Here is a 27,978-nt window from a genome sequence, read left to right as displayed (position 1 = left end):
AAGACACTCCCCCCTCCACCCCCTTTCCGCAAAAGCTCAAGTTTTGGTATAGAGCCAAGACAGGAGGGAGTAATGCAAAACAAATATATTTTTTAAATCTTGACCTTTGTGCCAACTCCCATGACCTACCGCCCTAAGTACCGGACCTTTGTTGTCTAGTGGTAAGTACAGGCCTATAAATAATATAGGGTACTTAGTTAACACTATTTTGATCAAAAGAATGTATAAAACCATCTCACAGCTACATGGTGTACTCAATCAGGATGGTCCCTAACTTTAGTGACTCACCTCGATATACACCAGCAGACTAAAGATTATCAAACCTCAGGCTTGAGACTCGGGGCTTGGAAAATGATGTAAAAATCCTAGTGGTATCACATTGTGCTTGTGTCTGCATGATTACCTGTATTGTGCACGCCGCTGGAAGTGTTTGTTCATCACAAATTAGGCTTTCATTCAGGCTAATGAGCTGTTTTGTTCACGGAGAATTAATAAAAAAAAAAAACACTGCCCACCCACCTTTGGAAATGTTTTGCTTTAGGCCCATAGCAAAACATTTCTGGAGCAAAGTGGGCGGTGTTTGTTTATTTGTTTTGGGTTTTTTTTTAATTCTCTATGGATTCAGTATCCTGAATGAAAGCCTAATTTGCAAAGAACAAATACTTGCAGCAGCACACACAATGCAGGTAATCACTCAGACACAAGCACAACGTGATACTCACCATGGTGATTTTTACATCATTTACCAATCCTGAACCCCAAGCCTCGAACCTGAGGTTCGTTCATCTATACAGCAGACATCAAAATAGACACGGAAGATCAGAACCTTTGCACCAGGCTGAGGATAGCTAAATAGGTGAAGGGGGGACTTTGTTTCCAGAAAAATGTGGCTTATTAAAGAGCAACTTTCCCACTCAGTCAGTTTAAAGGGAATTTCTTGATGAAGAAAAATCATTTCCATATGCCTTTTAGGGGATATGCATGGCACAGTGGAAAGACCGTCATTCAGTTATAGCCAAACCATATTGGCAGACTCTCATTCTGACAGAGAAGTTTTTTTTAAAACAAGTTAGCTTAGATTGCTACAGTCAGAGTCGCAGTGATCAGCTGATTCCCATCTGTTGCTTCAATATTTCATTTGTGGTTAGAAAGAATTTTGCTAGGTATGTATTTTGCAAAAGTACACAAAATTATGCAGAAACTTATTCTACAACAAACAGTATGTGGGCCTAGAGGTGGACTTCATTCTGGATTCAATCAAATACAAAGCAAAAAAGAAATATTGGAAACAATATACAATATTATTGGTGACAAATAGGTGCCATTTTCATAAAACATAATAGTTTTAGTATCCAGCTCATTTACATGTTTCTCTTCAGCTCCTGTTGGCTTTGGTTGGATTCCGATTTGAGAGTCTATTTTCTTGCAGAGCAATCTTGGTGAATCAAGTGGCCCTTTGCGTCATCGTGTCAAGTGCGGTCATCTGTGGAATTATAATGTTCACATTTTATGTGAACTGTGACCCTCTTCTTGCCGGATATGTCTCTGCTCCTGACCAGGTAGTTATAAAGTCACTTATTCTAGGAGTTAAAACTATCTTGACCTGCTATAGATATTGCCTGCCATTGTTTTTCTTGTCAGTGGAATTAGTTAAATATTTATGTGCTTTGTTATTTATTGTGTTTTTACAAACCCTAAACAATTAGAGATGAGTGAACCTTTCTAAGTACGGCTCGCCAAGCCTTGCCAAACAAATGCTACATTCACCGAACTGTTCGCTAGAACAAACAGCGAATCTTTTTAACCCCATTGGATTCAATGGGAGGCCAAACCTAAGGCAGAAAAAACACCTTTAGGGGGTCGAAAAGCTTCCAAAACAGCAAAAAAAATATGTTTTACAGTGCAGCCCCACTGTTTTGGCATAGCGATTAGCTTCCAATACTATTGACATAAGAAATATTTGGGTGGTGAGAGACAAGTATAGGGCTGGTGCTCCCACACCCCTACCAGTAAACAAGACACAACTTGGAGACCCATCTGTCACGCTGTATAAAAGCTAGTAAGACATAGTACAGTGTAATCCCCACTAGGTGGCAGCAGACTAGTGAAGGAGACACAAAGAAACACTGTAACGGAAAGGCAGCTAAAGTACAGCAGAGTATCGTCAGCAGGCAGATAACAGGCGAACCACCAGGGGGCAATAGAGTAGTCAAACAGTCAGAGTTTAGCCAGGAAAGTCGAGTCACTGCAAATGGAGGATCAATATCAAAGTCAGAAAACAGAACCGAGTCGGAAACCGGGAGATCAGGTATGCAGAGGGAAACACAAACAACAGACAGGGGAGGAAAGTCAGGGACCGGGACAGGTAGACGAACGGGGGAGGGTCAAAGTCAGGATACAGTAGCACGGAGGCAGAACAGATCGGGAACACTCACCAGAACCAGTATACAAGCGGCAAGGCAGAAATATCACTGGCACTGAGCCATAGGTATCAAGGCAATATATATCATCCTGGGATCCAGAACAAGGCAAGGGAAGTTAATCCCTAACATGACCAGACCAGAGCTGGGTGTAACCAGCAGCAGGAAAAAGCTGGCCTGGATAATGACACCATCTTGGAGTCTTGATATTTAAAAACATTTCAGGCAGACAGCAGTACAATGGAATCAGTTGGCTGGCCCTCCCCCATTTCCCCATAGTGTCTTTGCACAGCAGGGAAATATGGTGCATGCAACACACAGGATGTAATCTGGAATTTCCATTTTAAAAATCAAAAGGGATTAGTGACAGGATTAGGCCTCCTGCTCCCACACCCCTGCCAGTACAGACAAGACACAACTTGGAGACCTATCTTGGAGTCTCTTGATATTTAAAAACATTTCAGTCAGACAGCAGGACAGTGGCATCAATTGCCCCCCCATTTTCTCATAGAGTCTTTGCACAGCAGGGAGGTATGGTCCATGCAACATACAGGATGTGGCCTGTCATTTCAATTTTAAAAATAAAAAAAGCGATGAGTGACATGATTGGTCTTCTTACTCCCACATCTCTGCCAGTACAGACAAGACACAGCTTGGAGACCCATCTTGGAGGCTTGAGATTTAAAAACATTTCAGGCAGACAGCTGCACAGTGGCATCAATTCCCCGAATTTCCACATAGTGTCTTTGCACAGCAGGTACGTATAGTCCATGCAACACACAGAATGTGGCCTGGCATTTCAATTTTAAAAATTAAGATGTGCATGAGTAACAGGACTAGGCCTCTTGCCCCCACTCCCCTACCAGTACAGACAAGACACATATTTGAGACCCTACTTGGAGTCTCTTTTTCCCAAAAATAAGGTCAGATAAAAGGAACAGTGACAACAATTGGCACAGACTACAAATAGTCCAACACCTCAACATGGATGCATGGGACTGGCCCTGTAACAAGACTTGAACCAGCATTTCTACTTTAACCAGAGACAGCAAGATGGCAGACAGGCGTAGGCCTCTTGCTCCCAGAACCCTGGCCCTACACCATCACCTAGTCTGCACAGTCTAGGACTGGAATGGCAAAGTCATTGAATAGCTACAACTCCTTCATCTTTATGAAAGTTAGGCGGTCTACACTTTCAGGGGAGAGCCGGATGCACTTATCCGTCAATACACCCCCCCCAGCAACACTGAAGACACGTTCTGAGAGAACACTGGCTGCCAGGCAGGCCAAAGCTTCCAAGGCATGACTGGCGAGCTCAAGTCACTCTTCCATTTCTGAAGACCAAAATGCAAAAGGGTCTAATCCCTTATGGTATCAATATTGAGCTCTAGATACTCCTGAACCATCCTCTCCAGTCGTTCACTATGTGTCAGACTTCTTCTCTGTTCTGCTGATGAATGAGATAATCAAGGACCAGCGATAGATCATGCGATACATAAAATGTGTGCCAAACCTCACGGAAATTGTTTCTGCCACTTGAACTGCTACTGCTAATGTTTCTGCATTTATGAAACAACGTTACTGTGATTGGAATTCTAGAACTGCTGTTAAGATGTTCTACAAGCTTGTTTCAATACTCCAGCAGGATGGGAAGCATCTTTCTAAATTTACTCTTGTATCGTGGATCTAAATGAGAGATAACCCAGAAGTCATCACTATTTACAATCCTAACAATACGGACATAATGTTGCAAATAGTGCAGCAAGAAGGTGTTCATGTGTCATACGCTTCCATGAGGTCCAAGTCCATTGGTGGTGGGGTAACGCTCAAGCTTTCCTCCTCCATCCCGTCCAACCAACCACGGAAAAAAGAGACGGGATCAATATCTTCTTCATCTCCTGAGTTTTCTGCGCCCATCACTTCTTCCTCCTCCATTTGATCCTTGGCTCCTGCACCTTCACTACCAGTTTGTCTGTTACCGTGAGCTTGCCTCAATTGATGAACTCCACCCTTCTGTGACACCCGCCTGTGTGACGGCTGTCTGGACCTTACAGGAAATGGTATCCCTTCCTCATCCTCCTCTGCTTCCTCTTCTTCCTCTGGAACCCTCACCTCCTCCCATAGTCTATTCAAAGTGTGCTCCAATAAGCAAATGAGTGTAATAGTGATGCTGATGCGTCATCTGTGTTAACAATTTTTGTAGCCATTTCGAAACTGTGCAGCAGAGTGCAGAGGTCCTTCATGTGCAACATGTGCAGAGTGGAAGTCCACTGTCCTGGCACATCAAATATCAACCGGTTAACCAGTAGGTCGAAAATCCTTTGTAGTGTTGCAAATCAATTAGCCATGGGGTTCAAACAGCTGAAGTAGCACACAGCGACCATGCCTTCTGCAGCAGCGCATCCAGGCCGGGATAGTGGCCTAGAAATTGCTGTACAATCAGGTTGAGGACGTGAACCATTCAAGGCACATGTGTGATGTCGCCTAGGCGTAGGGCCGACAACAGGTTTTTAACATTATCGCACACAGCCTTCCCTGGCTCCAGGTTCAGTGGAGACAGCCATTTATTAAACTTGGACCAGACAGCAGTCCACAACTCTATGGCTGTTTGACTGCATTCTCCAATGCATATTAATTTCAGCACTTCCTGATTGCGTTGAGCCCTGACTGAGATGTACGGAGGTGGGGGGGATTCACTCTGCATTCCTGGAATTAAGGGAGAGGTTGAGGGTGCAAGTGTTGGAACTTGAGGAGGTGGAGGAAGCAGAAGTGTAGGAAGTAGTTGATCCAGAGGTTTGTCATGCAAGCCTTTGAGATTTCAAGACTTGGCAAGCAGTCCCTTCCCCGCCTTCACCCGTAACCACAAGAGTAATCCAGTGCCCAGTCAATGAGATGTAACGCCCCTGGCCATGCTTGCTCGTCCAGGTGTCAGTGGTGAAATGCACTCTCGGAGACACAGAATTTTTCAAGGAAAAGGTAATGTCTGTAACATGATGGTGTACCGCAGGCATAGCTTTATTTAGAAAAGTAATGGCAACTGGGCAACTGGTACTGGTGAACTGCAACAGACATCAGGTTTCGGAAACCAGAAACCATCTTTCCACCAGGCGTAAATGCAGCATTTCCGTGGCTAACAGTTTACATATGGTGAAGATCAAGCTCTTCACTTTGGCATGTGTGTCTTTTACGTGACCAAAACTGTGGGACCTACGGCTGGCTGCTGTGCTGAGAGAGGGTGGAGTAAGGTGTACATGGACTGTGAGGGAGGTGTAGGTGGAGATGTAATGCTGGATTGAGAAACATATGGTGTGCTCGTCGGTGTCTCACATGGGTCAAAAACACCAGGCATGGTCACTTCCATAACAGCTGATGGACTATCACTCACCCCGACTCTAGCAGGTAAACAAGTGGAGATTCGGTGGTCGGAGACCTGTATGGGAATAGTTTTTATGCTAACGTAAGAAGAGGAAGAAGCAGCAAATGTGTTTTATGTGTTGGACGGTGGTTGGGTAGGTTTGGTAGTCCGCATTTTAGAGAAGTAAAATTCACACACTAATGCATGTACCGGTTCATGCATGTAGTAGCCAAATTATTTACATTTTTGTCTCTGCTGAGTCATTGTTTACAATGTTGGCAGATAACGAAAGTTGGGTCATCCTTTGTGGTCTCAAAAATCCCTTCCTGCGAACTGCAGACACGTGACAGCTGCTGGGCACAGCAGTGGTTGTGGCCCAGGATGCAGAAGTTCTCATGGTTGCATCAATATGTGTTTGTGCAGGGATCACCATTGTAACATCCTTGTCTTCCTCCTGCTCTGTTCAGCTACTCAGCTTCGTGCCTCTCGGTTCACACCAAGTGGGATCTCCAACTTGATCATCATGCTTAATGTTGTCCCACTAGTCCTTTTCCTGACCTGACATCACAGGACAGCACATGTGCACCTCAGGTATCTGAGTCTCATTATCATCACCTCCACTCCTGGGGGTTACTGTCAGTTGACAATGGTCTGGATCCTGCTCGGACCCTACTTTGTCCAGGCCAGGATCCAACTGACAAAGATTTTGGGCATTGGTGCAGATGCTCTCCTTTGGAGTCTGGGAATCTTTGGAGCAGACCTCTGATGCCCATGGGATAGAATGTGTGAACAATTCTGAAGACTCACACATGTGTGATTTTCCACAGTCAGTTTGGCGGTAGAGATTTATGATGCGGGGGAAACAAGTGTAATTGGGATGGTACCTCTGAGGAATGAACTGTGTGTGAAGTTGAGGTGGAGGAAGAGGAGGAGAGGCCACTTTATGCAGTGCTTGCCATCCACTCTGCCACATGATGTTTATCACCCTTATTTCAAAGTTGAAGCGATGTGTAGCAGCCAAAGAACTCTGGTGGAGTAGGCTGTACAGTAACAAAAGTGTCACGTCCCTACCAGAGTACACTCCTGCGACTTCTGCTTCGATCACCAGGCGGCGCCACATTCCCACTGTGGATAGCGATGGTGATAGGAGAGGAGTCGGTGCTAGTGGCTCTGGTGGGCGCAGGCTCTGCTCATCCACTAATTAATTAGCAAATTTGTCCCAACTTTAAATCAAGGAGCATCACTCCACTTAAGGTACCGTCACACTAAGCAACTTACCAGCGATCCCAACAACGATAGGGATCGCTGGTAAGTTGCTAGGAGGTTGCTGGTGAGCTGTCACACTGCGACGCTCCAGCGATCCCACCAGCAACCTGACCTGGCAGGGATCGCTGGAGCGTGGCTACACGAGTTGCTGGTGAGCTCACAAGCAACCAGTGACCAGCTACACGTGCAGAGAGCAGGGAGCAGCGCACACTGAGCGCTGGCTCCTTGCTCTCCTAGCTACAGCACACATGGGGTTAATTACCTGATGTGTGCTGCAGCTAAATGTGCACAGAGCAGGGAGCAGCGCACACTGCTTAGCGCTGGCTCCTTGCTCTCCTACTTACAGCACACATCAGGTTAATTAACCCGATGTGTCCTGCAGCTAGCTACATGTGCACAGAGCAGGAGCCGGCAGCACAGGCAGTGAGAGCGGGGGAGGCTGGTATCAAAGGTAAATATCGGGTAACCAAGGACAGGGCTTCTTGGTTACCCGATGTTTACATTGGTTACCAGCCTCCGCAGAAGCCGGCTCCTGCTGCCTGCACATTTAGTTGTTGCTGTCTCGCTGTCACACACAGCGATCTGTGCTTCACAGCAGGACAGCAACAACTAAAAAATGGCCCAGGACATTCAGCAACAACCAACGACCTCACAGCAGGGGCCAGGTTGTTGCTGGATGTCACACACAGCAACATCGCTAGCAACGTCACAAAAGTTGTTCGTTAGCAGCGATGTTGCTAGCGATGTTGCTTAGTGTGACGGGGTCTTTAGGCAACCTTAAACCTTATCTCAAGATTACAATCAAGAGATACCCAGAGTGTATCAATGCAAAATAGAAAATTCAATAAGCCTTTTTTTTTTTTATAAAACCCAAAACTTTATTAAGCAATCAAATATATAAATATTAAAATAAACAGGGAGACACACCTTATTGAAGGACGGAAAATATGCCTCTAATTTAAACACACATTGGTATTTTGGTCAGATAAAGCACAGGTGTCAAAGACTTTTATATCTATACATGTGTCAAACAATTATATATCGCAAGAATATCAATACCATTGCCAAAATTATCAAAAAATGAACACTACAGGCGGCAGTGCAACCTTTCATTAATAATATACAGGCATAATAAGCCAATATTCATATATGTGCATTGCCGCCAGTACGCTCCAGCTATGTGCACATAATGATCCTAAAGTTAGATAGTACAAGCCGTTTTTAATTACGAGCTAGTATAGTCCACAACATGGATGTGTATCGCCAGCTGTCCATACAAAAATGTACCAATGTGCACATAATGATCTTAAAATTGGATGATATAAGTGATTGTATTACGTTTTATCTGTAGTATGTGTGTATACTACAGATAAATATTATTAATGAAAGGTTGCACTGCCGCCTGTACTGTTCTTTTTTTGATAATTTTGACAATGGTATTGATATTCTTGCGATATATAATTGTTTGACACATGTATAGATATAAAAGTCTTTGACACCTGTGCCTTATCTGACCAAAATACCGATGTGTGTTTAAATTAGAAGCATATTTTCCGTCCTTCAATAAGGTGTGTCTCCCTGTTTATTTTAATATTTATATATTTGATTGCTTAATAAAGTTTTGGGTTTTATCCAAAAAAAAAGGCTTATTGAATTTTCTATTTTGCATTGATACACTCTGGGTATCTCTTGATTATAATCATGAGATAAGGTTTAAGTCTGATCATCCACTATGCTGGGTTTCCCTGGGGCCTGCAGTACCACTGAGTGACTGTAGGTGGTGTGGCGCCCCTGACCTGGTCAGGCACCACTGAGTACTGCACCCATGCTGGGGACAGTACAATACAGGTAATCCAGAAGGCTGACCGGGGTGTGGAACACAGGCGCATAGTGACCAGGCCTCCCACATCACCAGAGGGGACCCTTGAGTAGCCAGAAGGAGTTAACTTTCAATTCCCAGCTGGGGGTGTGTTCAGGGGCTGGTTGCTAGGTGGCGTAGGCAAGAACTCCAGAGGGCTCAGTGAGGAGCAGACCTGTGGGGCTGTTGCTGTCTAACAGCGCCCGCGCAGTGGCTACTGACGGGGGAGAACGGTCAACTAGGAGTGCTACCTGAAAGCCAGCTTCAGCTAGAGAGAAAGCACGGAGTGGGAAGTAAGGAGACTGCTAGAGAGCACCAGGCCCAACCGGGCGGCAGATCCCGAAGCGAAGATAGATCCAGCTTTCTTCTGCTAAACCTGCCGGTGTGGGGCTCTCAAAGCCCACACCACAACACCACAAAAGCCGCAGCCACGTAACCGCAGTGAGGGCCCATAGGTCACAGGAGGCAAGCAGCTGGAGTGGCCTGGTCCGGGGAACAAGCAAACGGCAAACAAAAGGGGGAGAGAGGCTGCAGCATCTTCCCTGGGTGACCCCCATAGGGACTCAAAGTCGGGGTCACCCCAAACCACCAAGGGCTAAGGAAGGCGAGTCAGTAGTCACCCTCATAAAGTCAGCCTGAAGGATACCTGGTTCCCATCTGGTTCATCCCAGCTACGCCCGGGCTACTCACCCTGCCATCAAATGTGAGTAAAGCCCTTGAAAGACAGTTCTGCCTGTGTGAGTCATTCTGCGACTTGTGGTACTACAAACCTACACCGGGCCCTGGGGCTTGCCTCACTCTCAGGAGGCTATTCCAACTAACTGCACACACCATCAGCCCCAGGCGACCCTCAACCTGCAGTGGCGGTCCCTACTGACCGCAATACTGAGAGTGGCGTCACGATCAAAACCGAAGATTCCCTACCTGTGACCAGAACCAGCTACGTGGAGTCCCTGAAGGTAATGCACCGACACTACACCTGTGGGGCTTCACATCTGGCGTCACGAACAGGATAAGGACTAGACCTGTTCAGACAGGTGACCATGTGCCTGGGCGGTCCGCTTGAAAAATTGGAAGCGCCGCCATATTGCCACCATGAAAAGCGCGCTGAAAAACAACAGCAGCCCGCGCTGGGAGAAGTTACCGCCCACGAAGAGGTGTGGCTACCCAGAGATCCCCTGCAGAGTTCGGAGCTTGCCAGCGAAGAGAGCGGAAGCGTCCGGAGACGGCGGAGCAGGAGAGAAGCCAGCAGCTTGCTAATGAAGATGGCGTCTGAGAGCAGAGATCCAGAGCCAGGCTCCGCTGCCTGGTGGTGTCGGGAGCTCGCCGAGTTCTGCGATCAACTAGAAGCCAGGGTCGGAAGGCTGATCAGAGAGGGACGCGAGGAGTTCCTATGGATGACCGCGGCGGTTCGGGCCTATGAGGAGAGAGCCGCGCACCGAGTGCCAGATCGGGCGGTGACAACTCAGACCCCGATGCTGCCAACGATGGGTGAGTCGAGTGATGCCCCGGCTAGCGCAAGTGCCCCGACCCCTACTGCCACGCCCGCGGTCCCTGAAGAGGCGCCCGGTGCGGCGACGCTGAACCAGGCCGCAGCCACGCCAGGTGCGGCCCGCCAAGCCCCGGCCGCCGCAGCGATGCCCTGCTCGGCCCGCCAAGACCCGGCCGCCGCAGCGATGCCCTGCTCGGCCCGCCAAGCCCCGGCCGCCGCAGCGATGCCCTGCTCGGCCCGCCAAGACCCGGCCGCCGCAGCGATGCCCTGCTCGGCCCGCCAAGACCCGGCCGCCGCAGCGATGCCCTGCTCGGCCCGCCAAGCCCCGGCCGCCGCAGCGATGCCCTGCTCGGCCCGCCAAGCCCCGGCCGTCGCAGCGATGCCCTGCTCGGCCCACCAAGACCCGGTCCCTGCAGCGACGCCCAGCCCAGCCTGCACGGATCCCATCGCAGCTGCGACGCCGATCCAGGCCGCCGCCATACAGGGCGCGGCCCGCCAAGACCAGGCCGCCGCCATGCCAGGCGCGGCCCGCCAAGACCAGGCCGCCGCCATGCCAGGCGCGGCCCGCCAAGACAAGGCTGACGTACCATTTACCCCGGCCCGCAAGGCCAGAGCAGACAAGGCTCCCCAGGTTCAGGAAGTCCCTGCTAGGCAATCCCTGGTAGGTGAGGACTCCGCATACTGGCAGCTAAAAGCCGACCTGGAAGCTAAGTTCCCTCGGGAGATGGTGGAGCGGTACATGCTCCCTCCGCACACCCCAAAGAGTATCCCGACAGCTCCCGCAGCAACCACGGCAAAGAGTTTCCCACCTGGGCCGGCAGAAAGAAGTCCATCCCCAGCACTGCTACCCAAGGAGTGCCAGGAAGAACTAAGGGGGGGAGGAGGCCAGGAGGTTGAGGGGCTGACTCCAGAGCCATACCCAGAGCCAGAGATGCTGCCTTATTCTCGCTGGGATGAGGAAGACCTGACACCATCTGCAGAAGAAGATCTGCCCAAAAGCCTTACCTGGGAGTTTGTGAGCTGCACCCTACAGAATCCAGCCCGTAAGACACACCGCAACAGAACGCAACTATCCTCTGCACCGTCATCTCCAGAGCAGAGAGAAGTCACCGCCAGAGACCTGCAAGAAAAACGAGCCCTGAGAAGGTCCAAAGCCCAGGCCAGAGGACCCCTTTGCAGAGGAGTAGTGGAGGACTTCAGCCTCAAGTCAGGATATGGGTTCATCGTAGCACCTGGCATAAAAGAAGGCATTTTTGTCAACAGAAGAGACGTAAGAGCTAATCTGCCCAGAGGACACCCTGGCAGAAACTTAAAGATGGGAGACTCCGTACAGTTCACCATGCACCAAGGAGAAAGAGGGTGGTACGCGCTAGATGTAGTGCCATGTCCCAAAGAAGAAAGGAAAGACAGTCATAAGGAAAGAAAAGACAAAGAACCTACTGAAGAGACAACTACAGATGAAGAAAAAGGTCAAGAAAGCAACAGGTGCCGCAGCCCTACAGGCCCAAGCCCTGGTGAAGAGGAATCTGCCTAAGTTTAAGTAAAGTACAGCAAGTTTTGACCAGTTTGGAAAGTTTGTTTTGCAACGTTTTAAAGTTCAAGAATGTGCCCACATAAACTATTGTGAGAAATAAACCTTAAGGCTATGAACTGGCTATAGCCACAAACTCTCGCAGTGTAAATAGTTACACCAGAGGGCACCACCACCACCAGAGTCAGCCTGTTTAGGGGCTTGGCTCGTCTGCAACCAGGAGGAGCCCGTCCGTATATAGGGCCTTGGCTCACCTGCGACCAGAGAGCATGCCTGTTTATGGGGCCTGGCTCTCCACCACAAAGAGGGTACCTGGTCAGCACCAACTGTGGAGGCCGCCTCTGCATCCTGCCAGAAGAGGCTGAAGGCGCGGATCCACCAGGCCAGGTATACCCTGAAGACCACCAGCCCAGGAAAGCCGCCTCTACATCCTGCCAGAAGTGGCTGAAGCCGCGGCCAACGTGAGAGGGTTTTGGGTGGGTTAACGGACTTGTGGGTGGAGGGTGGTGATGTATGGTACCTGGTGCTTTTAAAAATGTTTTACATGTTTTAATGTTTTATGCATTTTAAAATGTTGTCTTGCAGCCCGAGGACGTGCTGGTGATAACTAAGGGGGAATGTGGCGCCCCTGACCTGGTCAGGCACCACTGAGTACTGCACCCATGCTGGGGACAGTACAATACAGGTAATCCAGAAGGCTGACCGGGGTGTGGAACACAGGCGCATAGTGACCAGGCCTCCCACATCACCAGAGGGGACCCTTGAGTAGCCAGAAGGAGTTAACTTTCAATTCCCAGCTGGGGGTGTGTTCAGGGGCTGGTTGCTAGGTGGCGTAGGCAAGAACTCCAGAGGGCTCAGTGAGGAGCAGACCTGTGGGGCTGTTGCTGTCTAACAGCGCCCGCGCAGTGGCTACTGACGGGGGAGAACGGTCAACTAGGAGTGCTACCTGAAAGCCAGCTTCAGCTAGAGAGAAAGCACGGAGTGGGAAGTAAGGAGACTGCTAGAGAGCACCAGGCCCAACCGGGCGGCAGATCCCGAAGCGAAGATAGATCCAGCTTTCTTCTGCTAAACCTGCCGGTGTGGGGCTCTCAAAGCCCACACCACAACACCACAAAAGCCGCAGCCACGTAACCGCAGTGAGGGCCCATAGGTCACAGGAGGCAAGCAGCTGGAGTGGCCTGGTCCGGGGAACAAGCAAACGGCAAACAAAAGGGGGAGAGAGGCTGCAGCATCTTCCCTGGGTGACCCCCATAGGGACTCAAAGTCGGGGTCACCCCAAACCACCAAGGGCTAAGGAAGGCGAGTCAGTAGTCACCCTCATAAAGTCAGCCTGAAGGATACCTGGTTCCCATCTGGTTCATCCCAGCTACGCCCGGGCTACTCACCCTGCCATCAAATGTGAGTAAAGCCCTTGAAAGACAGTTCTGCCTGTGTGAGTCATTCTGCGACTTGTGGTACTACAAACCTACACCGGGCCCTGGGGCTTGCCTCACTCTCAGGAGGCTATTCCAACTAACTGCACACACCATCAGCCCCAGGCGACCCTCAACCTGCAGTGGCGGTCCCTACTGACCGCAATACTGAGAGTGGCGTCACGATCAAAACCGAAGATTCCCTACCTGTGACCAGCACCAGCTACGTGGAGTCCCTGAAGGTAATGCACCGACACTACACCTGTGGGGCTTCACAGTGGCATGTGTCTTCCAGCTGAAGTGACCACCATTCAGCTACAGCCAATGGGAAGACACCACACTCTTCTTACCCCCCCTTCTGTCTGCTGATCTCTGCCAGAGATAGTTCTGTATTCTTGTCTGTTTCCTGTTCTGTCCTGTCTATTGATCCCTGTGCTGACCTCTGCCTGCTCATTGACTACTTTTTTGCCTTCCGTTTTTGTACCTTGCTACCCAAGCCGGATTTGACCTCGGCCTGATTTTCTGATAATGTCCTTCCCAGCCTGACTACTACTCTAATTGAACTGCAGCCCACCACAGGCCCAGGGCCCTATGATGGGTGGGCTGCCTAGGGCCCTGTGGATTTCCAAATCCTTGTATAGGGAATAAAGGGTTTTAGGGTTCTCAGGGTCCTGCTTTGTGAGTGGTTTTTCTCTAGCCTGTCCATGACAGCCAGTCTGAGTCTGTGGTTTTTAGGCAGGTGTTACAGAAAGTTGTTCTCATTTCTCTTGGGATAGGATGAGCCAGTGTTTGCTCACTAGAGCTTTGACTAACATTAGAATATCCCATATGTACACCTGAAACAACCTGCCTATTCACCGCTCCATGACAACCTCGTCATGATTTACCACTCATGGTTGGTGCACCCTTCCTTTTTCAAACAGATGTTTCTAACCCTATGCCCACAAATTTAGAGCAGGCACTATTAACTAATAATAACTACAAAGGTGGTTCACTGGGTAATTTGGCGCAGGCAGTAATAAGTAGCAATACCTAGAAATTTGGTTCACTGTGTAATTTGGAGCAGGCACTGAAAAGTGCCAAGACCTATTTAGCTAGCTCACTAGCAAATTTAGAGCAGGCACTACTAACAATACCTAGAAATGTGGTTCACTGGCTAATTTTGAGCAGGCATTAATAAGTAGAAAACAATACCTATATACATCACTCACTGGCAACTCTGTAGCAGGCACACACAAGTCGCCATCCCTATTTCTATCATGAAATGCCAATTTGTGGCACACACCTTTCCCTACACTGCACATCCATATAAACCATCAAATGAAAGAACAGATCCATTATAATATATAAATCTTCAATTATACTTATGCTTGACCATGATCCCAACTCATACCATTTTGCTTACAAATGACCGCTGGTCCCTATTGAATGTATCAGGTCTAAAGATTAGACGACCACTTATATATAGAAAAGGTTATATAACAAATCTTTATTTATATTCATTGTAATTTGGAACACACAATAGTCAGACAGTGTCATTAAAAACATGTGCAGAGATGTGCATTAAAAACTATCCAGGGCAGTGTGGTCAATTGTACAGTCTTATTATACAATTTATAGCTAGGCGGATATGCAGAGTTGTCACATTACAATTCGTATAACAATGTCACACAATAACCTGATCACAATGTGAGTGTTCATTTATCCATGAATGCAGTAAGGGTAAGGGTTAATTCACCCATGCAAGTAATCCATGTGGTTACATACCACACTAGAAATGTATACAGTCATAAGGATCAGGATAATAGATTTAAATCCAGCTATGTGGAGCAGGTGATCTGACCCGTGCTATACAACCGTGGTTATCCCACTGTCAGTAATATAATTGCATGTAAAAAGGTATCTGGGCTGAGTGAATCCACTCAAATAGAGCACTAATCAGTGGGATCAACACAATAACCATCCAAGGCCAGTAGTCACTATGCATGCATTGTCAGGGCATACCAACCCGCTGTTGCCATAAGTGTCACGACTACACTGCCCTGCACTCCAACGCGTTTCGCCTCAGGCTTCGTCGTGCATTAGCACCGCTCTGTACAGCAGAAATAATGACTTCCTATGAACCGGTAAAGGGAAAGGTTAAGGGGTTAAACGGAATTTGTCAGCAGGAATTTGCTACCTCATCTGAGAGCAGCATGATGTAGGCAAAGAAACTCTGAATCCAATGATGAGGTCAGAACTGGGAAGTAAAGTAAATACAGAGGAGTAAGCAGAGCCAGAGTCACATGGGAGCCGAGGGTCAGAAGCCAGGAGGTATAGTCAGGAGCCGAAGGGGAACAAAGCCAAGGTCAGGTAACAAGCCGAAGTTGGACACCGGAAAGACAAGTAAGTAGGAAGAGGGAACGGGTACGGGGTCACTAAACAGAGAGCGATCAGGGAGACAGGGAGGACAGACGAGAGGGGAGGGTGAAGGTCAGGGAACAGATGACTGTGTAGCGGGCAGGATCAGAACAGGCTTACAGGGACCAGAAGCACACACTGCAGAGCAAGAACTATAACTGGCGTTGTATTGAGGGGAAAAAGTACCAAGATAAAGCAATGTGACCCCAGGAACAATGTACAGCAGGATAGGCTACTCCCACTGGACCTGACCTCGGAGAATACAGACATCAGGAACATAAACACATACAATGGCTCTGCAAAGCAGAGTCATACTTGGGTCGTGACAGTTCCACTGTCCAAGTGTCCTCGCAGTGCAGACTGGAAATTACTCTGGTCTGTTAATTAATGCATGGTCTGGCATCTAACACAGGCAGGGATCAGTTCTGTTAAAATGTGCTGGTATTTGTAACAGACTGTTCAGGATGACCCCACAGTGTGGTCCACCCAAATTCAGAGCCATTAGACTCTAAATAAACATCTATAACAAAAACGTGTAATTGCGAAAATTTAGTGGAAGCAAAACGTAATTTTCTGGAACAATTTCAATGGTGCCAACACCTCTGGCCATAACAGTATTTAGCTGAATGAAAAGAGCAATAAATGTACAATTAAAAAAAGAAATTATAATGCCATTTGTCTTCTAAAATAACACACGATAATAGATGTTTTCCAAACAGTTTTTATTGATTTTACATATTCTACACAATATCGTATCATACGAAGTATTATCAGGTTACATTGACATAAAATAAGTCAAAATTATAGAATCCAAACTTAACTTACATGAAACAAACCCTTAAGTCCCTGTGCCACTCTTTAATATTTCTACTGTTGACGCCGTGCCTTGGTCATGTCATACCATCTTACCCTTGTCCTTCACCTTAGTCCCCGCTAAGTAATCCTCAATTTTCCCAAGCTGCCCTGGATTTCACTCAGAAGGTACCACTCCGTATTCCTAAAAGGTGCCACTAAATGATCTATTTCTTCCTGTTTAAGATAAACTTCAATAAAAGTTTTCCACCTACTAAAAAACTTGGTAGTCTTATTGTCTTTGTCCCTTTCTGCTTCTAGTTTCTCCATCCTCAAAAGATTATGTAATTCCCCGATGACTTCCCCTGTGGATGGAGCCTCCTCCTGTATCCAGTGCTTTAGGATGCACCTTTTAGCTATCATAGCTATGTCATGTATGATTGCAAATGTCTTTTTGTCCCGAGAATTCAGTCCCCCTCTCACTCCGCCCTCAAAGAAGTGAAAAATCCACACCATTAGCTCTGGTTTGCAGGAAATTTTCCATGTTGTCTGGGCTAGTGTTCCGACCTGATTCCAGAACCTCTTTATCATCCTGCATTCCCACAGGCCATGTAACATGTCTGTTTTTTCTTTATGGCACTTAGGACACCGTGCCTCCCTGCCCGCACATCCCTCATAAAAGAACTTTACCGTATATGAGACTTAATCCTAACTCCTCCAACAATAGGAGTATGGTGATTCATGAAACGGTGCACAGCCATATTGTCCTCATAGATTAGATTTCTTATAGTCAAGTAACACTGGTAATGCAAGGTATGGTGGTAATTCCAAAGATTAAGATGTGGAAAATCCCAATCTAATCATGAATTTCCTTCTAGTACATTCCATACTTGGTGTTGGAGATATTTGAACAGTATCCAGGTTTCCCGGGTCTTTTCCTTGCCTGTGCATACAGTGGGACACTCAGGTACAGTGATTTATCAATCTAAACAACCATTTTCTGCAGTGTGCAATTGCAATCTTCTAGTTTATCTTAATTATACTTTATATTGCTACAGCACAGCATCTACAAGCATTAATGCTATGGCGGCAGTGACACTTGAAGATCTCATTAAACCAAGAATGCCACATATTTCTATGGAAAAGTTAATCTTCATTTCTAAGGGACTGTGTGAGTATGGAATAATGCCAATATAGATGAGATGCTATCATGCTGATTGTTAAAGTACGTTATACTGTGTATAAGCACAACCTTCTGCTGGAGTTATAGTATTACCTACCACATTACCGAGAAATTTATGGTGCTTATGTGGAGTGCTGCGTTGATGTTTGATAGTTGTTATTATAACTTCAGTGCAATAACTATAAGTACATGTATCCGCATACAGAAACAAACCTAAATTGTGAAAGGGCTTCCACAGATATCAGTAAACAGTTCAGTTCAGAGGATTCCTACATAAAAAAAGGCAAACCGGGACTAATAGACTCAGGACAGATTAGACACTGATTTGTAGGTACTGGGGTCTTGGGTTCAAATCCCATCAAGGAGATTGTGTGTTCTCCCAGTGTTTGTGTGGGTTTCCTCCAGGTTTTCTGGTTTTCTCCTGCACTCCAGAGACATACTGATAGGGAATTTAGATTGTAAACATCAATGGGGACAGTAGGGATAATTTTAAGGAAGAGGTTCATAAGCACACCCTCTTCCTGTATTTGTTTTCATATAGTAACAACCCTTCTGCTACGGCTTGTCAGCAGTGGCCTTCCACCACTTTTCTTGTAGACAGTTGTGTGGCCTTTCTCCTTACAGCCTGGTTTCTTCTCTCTCCCTCCTGTAGACTTCTGAGCACTCACCTTATTGCAGACTTCTTGTGCTCCTCCCTCTCCCCTACATGCTCCTGAGTCAGTACACAAGCATCACGTTTGTATGGGTGTGTGGAACAAGCTGCATTTACTGTGCACATAAATATGTGACTAAATGAGAAATGTATCTATTACTGTAAAATATTATGTGCACACAGTGTCATAATTAAATTTGAAGCATTTTGTGTCGGCAATATTTTGTATGACAGCATTATTTGCATCTTATGTGCAGACAATGTTTGAGCAATGGCAGTACTACGTGTTCATTGCATGGTCTGAATACTTTATAGCTGTATGTTTGAGGTTTTTGGACTATATTGTGGAACTACTTACTTTCTGGGAGATAGGTAATTATTTAGATAAATTATGTCATAAATCATGTAAATCATGTTTGTATTGGAAGGACCCAAAAGACAGCTGAACCTTATTTGTGCAGAAAATGCAGATTTGGCATTTTCCAAACTTAGATATAAACTAACTAGTGATGGGAGGACTCCGACTGTAAAGGTTCGGATCCGAGTGGATTCAAAAGTATCCGGAAGCCGGTCCCGGAGTTCTCATGGAACACCAGCTAAGGATCGGGGTCCAGCAACTCGGGAAATAAAAGAAAAATAAATAAATAAAGGAAAAATAAAAATAAAGCAAATGCACTATATTACAGAGTCTCCAGCACCACTGTAACTGCTTATAGCCTGCTCATCTATGTTCACTACTTCCCCTGCTCACTGGCAGTCTCGGCATCTGTGATTGGTTGCAGTCAGACGTGCCCTCAGCCTGTGTGACAGCGTCTGACTGCAACCAATCACAGACCCTGTCTGCGAATCACTATCGTGGTATAAAAATTAATAAATAAATTTGCGTATGGTCCCCCCGTATTATGACACCCAGCACAGATATAGTATACGGCTAGAGGCTGCAGAGCCCTACCGAGCACTTATCTTGGGTCTGTATCAAAATAAGAGTGACTGTATGCGGCTTTTTTTTATTTTTTAAATATATAATTTTAAAAAATGGTGTGCGGTCCCCATCCATTTTGATACCTAGCCATGATAAAGGCCGACCGCTTGGGGCTAGTATTCTCAAGCTGGGGAGACCCATGCTTATTGGGCCCATCCAGCCTAAAAAGAGCAGACTGCATCTGCCCAGGATTGTCACATTCTTTAGATACAACAATCCTAGCACTTTACCAGGCTAATCCTGATTTCCCTGGTGCAGTGACCTCAGGGGGGACCTCAAGCCATTTATTTTAAATGATATATTTCAATAATTAAAAAAAAAAAAAAAAAAAAAAAGCCACCTGCGGTTCCTCTTATTTTGATACACAGCCAAGATAGGCCCTCAGCTGGGGCTGCAGCCTGTAGCAATATGATTTATCAGTGCTGGGTATCATAATATGGTGGGACCCTTCACAAGGTCTGTGATACCAAGCAGTCAGATGCTGTCACACAGGCTGGGGGCGCGTCTAACTGCAACCAATCACAGACGCCAGAGCTGTCGGTGGGCGGGAGAAGCAGTGAATATGCATGAAAGTAAATGACCAGCCCCGGAAGAAGAGTGAGTGGCCTGGAAGCCGTTACAGTTGTGTCGGAGACTCGGTAAGTATAGCACGCTTGTTCTAATCCCCCTATCTCTTCTACCACCATTTTTAAGGCTGGCAATAGTTTTTTCAAGTAATATATGGAAAACAATAAAAATTATTTGAGGGGAGGAGAAGTGTAAAAAAAAATGCAATTTTGCAATTGTTGCAGTAGTTTACTTTTTTTTTGTACAAATGTGGTTTGTCTTGCTAGATTCTGATTTTTATAACTTTTAACTTTACCATCTACATTGCTAAGGAGGCTTTTTTGTGCTACAAACTCATTTCATGTCACTTTTTTGGAAGGAAGGTGTTTGAAAATAAAGCAATTTAGCATTTTATTTTTTTTTATTTTTTTTTACAGTATTTCTATTGCAGAAGGAAAAATGTTATACCTAAAAAGTTCAGTATTGCAAAGTATTGTAATTTTACTGATCACATAAGAAGCCCTGCTTGTGACACATGTAATCCTCTTAACACTTGGAACATTTTGTTTCTAATAAACTTAAAAAAAACATATTTACAAGCCAGGATTGAGAACAGTCATGGGAGAGTGACAACAAAATTGGTGTGATTGGGAAGGGCTTATTTAGCTTCAGAGAAATCCGCTTACATTGCATGTGAATAGAAGTGACTTATCCTGTCTTTCCTTTCTCAGCTATGCTCTATGGGTGCTCATGTATTATAGTAGCTGCCTTATCATCATTGCTTGGAGGTGGAGTTCTGCAGGTATCAGTATATTTACATGGGGGTAAAGAGTAGTATATATTCTCTAGCCAATGATTTATGATTGTGACGGTTTCTTCTTCTTGTATGCAGGGCTCATTTACAGTGATGGGTGTGATCAGTGGCCCATTGCTTGGGGCCTTTATATTGGGAATGTTCACTTCCTCATGCAACACTCCGGTATGGCTATGTTCTACATTAAGTAAATTGCTATTGATATAAAAAAAATGTAAATATGTTTGGGTGTGAGTTGGGATTTTAGTAATCTCTATAATCTTAACAAGGAAGTAGCAAACTTCCTGCAGATTTCTACATTTGAAGTATATTCATGGTGGTGACATATACTATAATGATAAAGCTTGTATATGATAAAAGAATAAACTTATAGCTGAGCTACATGACAGCGGGCATTGGTGAGTCATGTGCGGTTCCATCACATACTCCGCCGAACCCTCCCCGCCTTCCAAAATAACAGACAAGACACATGTATGGATTAAATTGGCAACAGCAGCCTTTTATTAATAAACAACAATAATAATTTTTACGGAAAAAGGAAGACGGTCCTTAAGACCACAAAAAGCTATTACGGGTGACCCATAAACCTGAACTCATGCTCCATTTCCTCTAGCTGTTTAAGCACCAGCTCAAAGGCACCTGTTAGGCAACCCGGCTCTGTCACCCTAAATCCAAAATTCCATGCGCCACTTTTTAACCCTTTGCACAGGAGTTCCTTTACTCACAGCCACTTGACTGAATTCCACTGGAGGGGTTCAGAACCTTGTGGGTTCCCCCCACCCCAGCAATCCACAAATAACCACATCTATCAACTTCAAGGACCTTCCCTCCTACACCAACCTGCTATGACAGAAATTTGGACAATAGCAACCGATTCTCATTCCTGCAAGTTAATTCCGTACATAACCAATATTGAAGCCTGCCATACCACCTAACTGTCACCAAATAACTGAAGAAAAGGGAGGGTGGGTGGGAGATTCTTAGGCAGGTGGTGCCTAAAATGTCTGACCCTATAAGGTGGATGCTTCCTTATACAGTATATGCCTTTGCTCACTCCTCCCCCTTAAGAAAAAACCCAAGCCCATAATGACATTCCCCTTCTATCCCATAATTAATTCACCTTTACCATGCCCAAGCCCACTTAATAGCACCATTTCCCATCTCAAACCCTTTCATGTCGGCCACCCATTTATGGTTGTACCCTCAGTACGTCCTTACTAGACGTTTCCACATATATAACAACCACCTGAGACATCATGCCCCCTTTTATGATGCCAGTGGCATGCAGAGCTGTGCAGTTATAGAACTATTAAACCTTGCATAGGTTGTTTCTCGGTTACATTTAATAGGTGATTCTCTTGTTCTTATAGGGTAAAATTACAATGTGCTTGTAAAAACAAGCTACTTTGCAATTTGTTTGTTATTAAAAATCTTCTTCAAGAATCTAGTGATTTCTAATTTATTGTTTATAGCTCATTGCTGGGTCTAGCAGTGGAGGCCTAACATATTAAGTGCTTACAAGCTCTTTCCAACAGAATTTGGAAGCACTTCTCTGAAGGTATCCAATATCACTCATGGCACTGTTAGCTCCTTATGCTGGCCAGCTTCATTGCTGCTGCGCTCTTCCGATGCTTCAGAGGCAAAGCTGTCAAATACAAAGCATTGGCGGGTGCCCAGTTCAGATCAGTGGCTGAACAACACCATTCGTCTGAACTGTCAATCAAGCAGGAGCTCACTGCACTCACACAAGCAGGAAGTCACTAGGTAGGGGAGTGGTATACTCCTGATTGAGAATATGGGACCATCTCTTTAAAGGGAAGGTATGGTCAAAAAAAAAAAAATAACTGAAAAAATGTAAAGTAATAATGTTTAAATGTTTTGTTTAAATATTATTATTTTTTTTAATTGTGCAAAATATAAAAAAAAAATTAAAAAGTTTGATATTTTCCACTGTTAAAGACTAGGGGGAGCAGCTTCTGAAATCCTACAGAAATTCCACTGTATAAAAAGCTCACATTACAGCCTGCAGTAAAAGTGGGCGGAGTCTGCTCTCCTGTGTGTGATGGCACGCCTCCCCCCTCCTAATCTGAGTGTTTACAACAGATAACAGAGAATGACATGTAGGGACATAGTGCACAGCCATTTTGTTGGTGACCAGAAATGTCTAAAGTGTCACCAAGGACAGCAGGAGTATCACACAGGATAGGATTAGATACACGGCTCAGCAGACAGTATCACACAGGATAGGATTAGATACACAGCTGTGCAGACAGAATCACAGGATAGAATTAGATACACGGCTCAGCAGACAGTATCACACAGGAGGGGATTAGATACACAGCTCAGCAGACAGTATCACATAGGAGAGGATTAGATACACAGCTCAGCAGATAGTATCACACAGGATAGGATTAGATACGCAGCTGTGCAGACAGTATCATAGGATAGGATTAGATGCACAGCTGTGCAGACTGTATCACAGGATAGGATTAGATACATGGCTCAGCAGAACGTATCACACAGAAGAGGATTAGATATACAGCTCAGCAGACAGTATCACACAGGATAGGATTAGATACATGGCTCAGCAGAACGTATCACACAGGAGAGGATTAGATATACAGCTCAGCAGACAGTATCACACAGGATAGGATTAGATATGCAGCTGTGCAGACAGTATCACACAGGATAGGATTAGATACGCAGCTGTGCAGACAGTATCACAGGATAGGGTTAGATACACAGCTGTGCAGACTGTATCACAGGATAGGATTAGATACGCAACTGTGCAGACAGTATCACAGGATAGGATTAGATACACAGCTGTGCAGACAGTATCACAGGATAGGATTAGATAAACAGCTCAGTAGACAGTATCACACAGGATAGGATTCGATATGCAGCTGTGCAGACAGTATCACAGGATAGGATTAGATGCACAGCTGTGCAGACTGTATCACAGGATATGATTAGATACACAGCTCAGCAGACAGTATCACACAGGATAGGATTAGATACACAGCTCAGCAGACAGTATCACACAGGAGAGGATTAGATACACAGCTCAGCAGACAGTATCACACAGGATAGGATTAGGTACACAGCTCAGTAGACAGTATCACACAGGATAGGTTTAGATACAGCAACTCAGCAGACATTATCACACAGGATAGGATTAGATACTGTCTGCTGAGTTGCTGCATCTTACAGGATAGGATTGGATACACAGCCCTGCAGACAGTATCACCGGTACACACACAGGCCGACAGGTGACAGACGGAAGGGTGTTTTTGGAGACGGTAGCAGCGCCGAGGCACACAGAGGTAGCAGAGGTGCATACACAGCAGAGGTCAGAGCAGAGGGAGGGGGTGTCATTGCAGATGGTAATGGTGGGGGGGAGGGGCGGCAGTTTCAGCAGTTGCGGTGGCTGGGTAGAGCAAAGGGAAGGGGTGTCATTGGAGTCGGTGGCGGCGGCGGTAGCGGGGGCAGAGCGGAGGGAGGGGGTGTCATTGGTGATGGTAATAGCGGGGGGAGGGTCCATACTCACACATCCCGGCGGTTGACAGGGGTTATGTGGAGCAAACAGCATATGCTGTGAGCTCCACAATGATGGCGCCGATCTCCTCCCTCTACTGTGATCTGGACAGCCCAGGGGGCGCGTCCAGGTCCCAGCAGATGCCCACTGTAACGTTAGCAAAGGGGTCGGATTCTGACCCCTGTTCTCTGTGCACAGGGGCTGCCATAAAGGAATGAGTTACTGTTGTTACACACACAGCAAATCCAAAATGGCAGCCCCCAGTGCCTCCAGTAAAACAAGAATTAAATACAAAATGAAAATCGCAGCTTATTTAGTTTTTATTAGAAATATTTGATTTCATAATCACTATTTTTAATACAAAAATAAAAAAACGCGACACCTTCCCTTTAACCCTAGAACGCATACCTGGGACCTCGCAGGCCTGCTAGGTAATTTGTTTTCTATGGTAGATTGAATTGCTTGCGCGTTCTAGGGTTAAGTTAATTATTAATACCAACTCAGGCACCTTATAAGTCTTCTACCTCTACCTACCTCATCAATCAAGTACACCAGAAGATTTTCCTATCTGTGGGCAGTGATTCACAGTCTCAGTAGGATATTGTGCACTTGTAAAATTACTTGTAGTTGTGATGAAAGGTTGTGCCAGATGTATTTCCCAGCATAACTACTGATGTTCCTACTAGTGGACCACAGAGTGTCTAGTGAACTTTTGACCACAAAGAAACCACAGCTCTCCAATGCGTCAAACTTGATGTTATTTTTATTCATCAAATCAGAGCAAAGGGGCGGTCAATGTTTCAGTTCTTTCAGGACCTTGTGGGCAGATGTAAAATGGTTGACTAGTGCACGATTTACTATTGATTGTAATGGGATGGTGCATCAGAAGGCCATTACTGCAACATAACCTAGTGCAATGAGCTCATTGACTTCAGCTATGCTGTAATCTGGAGTTTGTATGTTCTCCCCATTTTTGTTTGGGTTTCCTCTGGGTTCTCCAGTTTCCCACCCACACTCCAAAGACATACTGATAGGGAATGTACAGGGTACATCCTGTAGGAAGTTGATAACACCAACCATTCCCATTTTATTTAGGTGTATCCATATAAATGGCCAACCCTGTAGATTGTAAGCTCTGATGGCTACAGTGGTGATAATGTTTGTAAAGTGCTGTGGAATATGACGACACTATATAAGCAAGAATAATAAATAAATGCAGCTCTTCCTGCTACTAAAATCATAAGAGGCATGTCATCTCAGGAGGTGATAACTAAGACCTTCAATACTGATGATTTCACTTACTGAGAAAGCAAGAAGTGAAGTGTAGTAACTTCTTATTAGGAGACATGATAAAACTACCTACAGTACCTTATAATTTACACAACATGTCAACATGTTTATTAAAAGCAAAAAAAACTAACTAAACCTCTAATCTAAAGGCAAAGCCAAAGATCCAAGGCACCACCAGAACTAGGGTCTAATTAATTAAGGCTGGCATTTTGTATGGTAGTGTTAATGAATGGGACAGCTAAAGTGAGATATGCCTAATTCATTAAGAGGCGCATGGAACTTTAGGAATTAGGGGCACCTTACCACACGTGTGCCTGTCACGTGTCAGAGTCTGGACAACATTTCAGGGGGAAATTTATGTCACTAAATTCTATTCAATTCTGATGAATTAGAAGGGTCAGGCTTCGCCATGCACCGTCCCATCTCAGCCCTGCCAACTTTGGTAAACCTGGACTTGTGTAAAAAGGTCAATATCTGCTAAATGTTTGCTCAACCACCTTGAGTTTAGCATTTGAAGGTGTTTTCCACCAGAATTCTAGAGAAAGTACATTCATGAATCAGGTCCTTTGTCTCTATGCTGGTAATGATGCATGCAGGATCACACAATTACAGCATTGTCACATTTTGGCTACTACTGTTTGTATATTAGTACTGATGAAACATCATTCATAAGGGTAAATGGAAATTTTAACCTAAATTATGAATGTATTATGTATCTAAAAGCCGTAATACATAAATAATAGCTAATTTAAAAATTGTACAAAAGATTTTAGGATTCAGTTATTCCCAATCTCTATGAGTCTTATTTTACCACATTGTATAGTAAGAACATAGTTGTAATATATATTTAAATGAACAGAAATCATTTGAAATGATGAAGTACTCAAGAGTATTCACAAATATATCGTAACATCCTCATTTATGTTACAATTTTCCAATGATAGGAGATTGTGACTCCTTCTCTAATTGCATAGGAAACAAAAATAAAAGCGGACGTTCTTCTTCTATAAAAAAACAAAAAGATATCTTTTAACTTTTGGGATAGTCTATTTCATTAGAATTCTCTTATCTAGAGATAAGAGGGTTCAATAGAAAAGGAAGTTTTAATAACAAGTGTATGTTTGATTAGCATTATTTGTTAACACTGTCGATAGTAATTGAATTTATGATTCATGCATATAAGTATTCTTTTCTGATTTCTACTTAACTGATGGCATAGGAAAAAAGTCATGAAACCAGCATCCACTTAATAAAATTAAAACATAGCTTTAATGAAAGTTAATTTAAAAACAGCAAAAAACCATGATTACAGTCCAAGTAGACTAGATGTCCGTCTACGCGTTTCAAACTGTTCTTAATGATAAAGATTAAGAACAGTTTATCTGTTTGAAACGCGTGGACGGACATCTAGTCTACTTGAACTGTAATCATGTTTTCTTGCTGTTTTTAAATTAACTTTAACTAAAGCCATGTTTTAATTTTATTAAGCGGATGCTGGTTTCACAACTTTTTTCTTATGCCTTCAAGTCTTCACCTGGATACCGTTCCAGGATTCTGGGCTCCGCACACATATTCAATTGTCTGGTGAGCTGTTTAACTTTTTTGTATATACTTCTTAACTGATGCCTGCGCTTATTTCCTCTGTTCAGGGTGTATTCTCGGGCCTTGTTACAGGCTTTATTTTAACCTTCTGGGTAGCAGTTGGAGGTACTATTTATCCACCATCTCCCGAGGTAATGGGAGTACTGCCCACTTATGCCGAACAATGTCCCATTTATAACTCCAGTCAAGGTATCATATATGGGTCACCTACACCAGGAAACATTACAGCTCCTCTACCGAGGTAAGAGATTTATTAACCCTATATCTAAAAAGTTAAAGGTATATTCCATTACTATGATATAGCTAACCTAGCCTTTGGTAATTCATCAATATTAAAACCGGTGGAGGGTTGACACGGCACCCCGATCAATAAGCTATTACCAGCTCATGCAGTTACTGAATATAAACAGTATAGACACCAACAATTACAACACAGCTATATATATACTATTTAGTGGGCGCTCCCTAATTCTGAAGATCAGCAACACATATGCAACTACCTGCATGAAGAAACCTATAGTCAACAAAACATGTCGTGGAATGGTGTGGGTGATTTCTGTTGTGCACCTGTTAATCAGACATTTATAAAATGTTAAAAGCCATAATAAGGGAAAAAAATCAAAATGTAAAAATAGCAATATTTGCAGGGGGAGGGGGAGGGCAACACTACTCCATAACAAAATGCAAGAAAGAGATTAAAATATGATATATAGCTCAAATGGCTATCAATAAAAGTGTTAAAATTGAGCCTTTATGCACCTCCATTGAGCTCAATGAGTCTCAAAAAAATTGTGATACCAACCAAAAATCCATGCAAGATTGGTATAACCACAGTGGCGTAACTAGAG

At 44.9% G+C, this 27,978-nt stretch overlaps 1 protein-coding gene across 1 annotated transcript in view; it reads left to right on the top strand.

Moving 5' to 3' along the window:
- SLC5A5 (solute carrier family 5 member 5) overlaps positions 1-27,978 on the top strand; it is an 89,943-nt gene that overhangs the window by 36,848 nt on the left and 25,117 nt on the right. The window contains exons 8-13 of the mRNA XM_075314891.1: positions 1,430-1,559; positions 17,405-17,493; positions 17,585-17,697; positions 20,621-20,691; positions 20,782-20,868; positions 27,178-27,371. Of these exons, the coding sequence (XP_075171006.1) occupies positions 1,430-1,559; positions 17,405-17,493; positions 17,585-17,697; positions 20,621-20,691; positions 20,782-20,868; positions 27,178-27,371 (684 nt within the window). The remainder of the gene's footprint in view (positions 1-1,429; positions 1,560-17,404; positions 17,494-17,584; positions 17,698-20,620; positions 20,692-20,781; positions 20,869-27,177; positions 27,372-27,978) is intronic.

Source organism: Anomaloglossus baeobatrachus, chromosome 1, assembly GCF_048569485.1.
Source record: "Anomaloglossus baeobatrachus isolate aAnoBae1 chromosome 1, aAnoBae1.hap1, whole genome shotgun sequence".
NCBI lineage: Eukaryota > Metazoa > Chordata > Amphibia > Anura > Aromobatidae > Anomaloglossus > Anomaloglossus baeobatrachus.
Note: the sequence above shows the minus strand (reverse complement) of the source record. Positions and strands in the feature narration are given on the sequence as shown.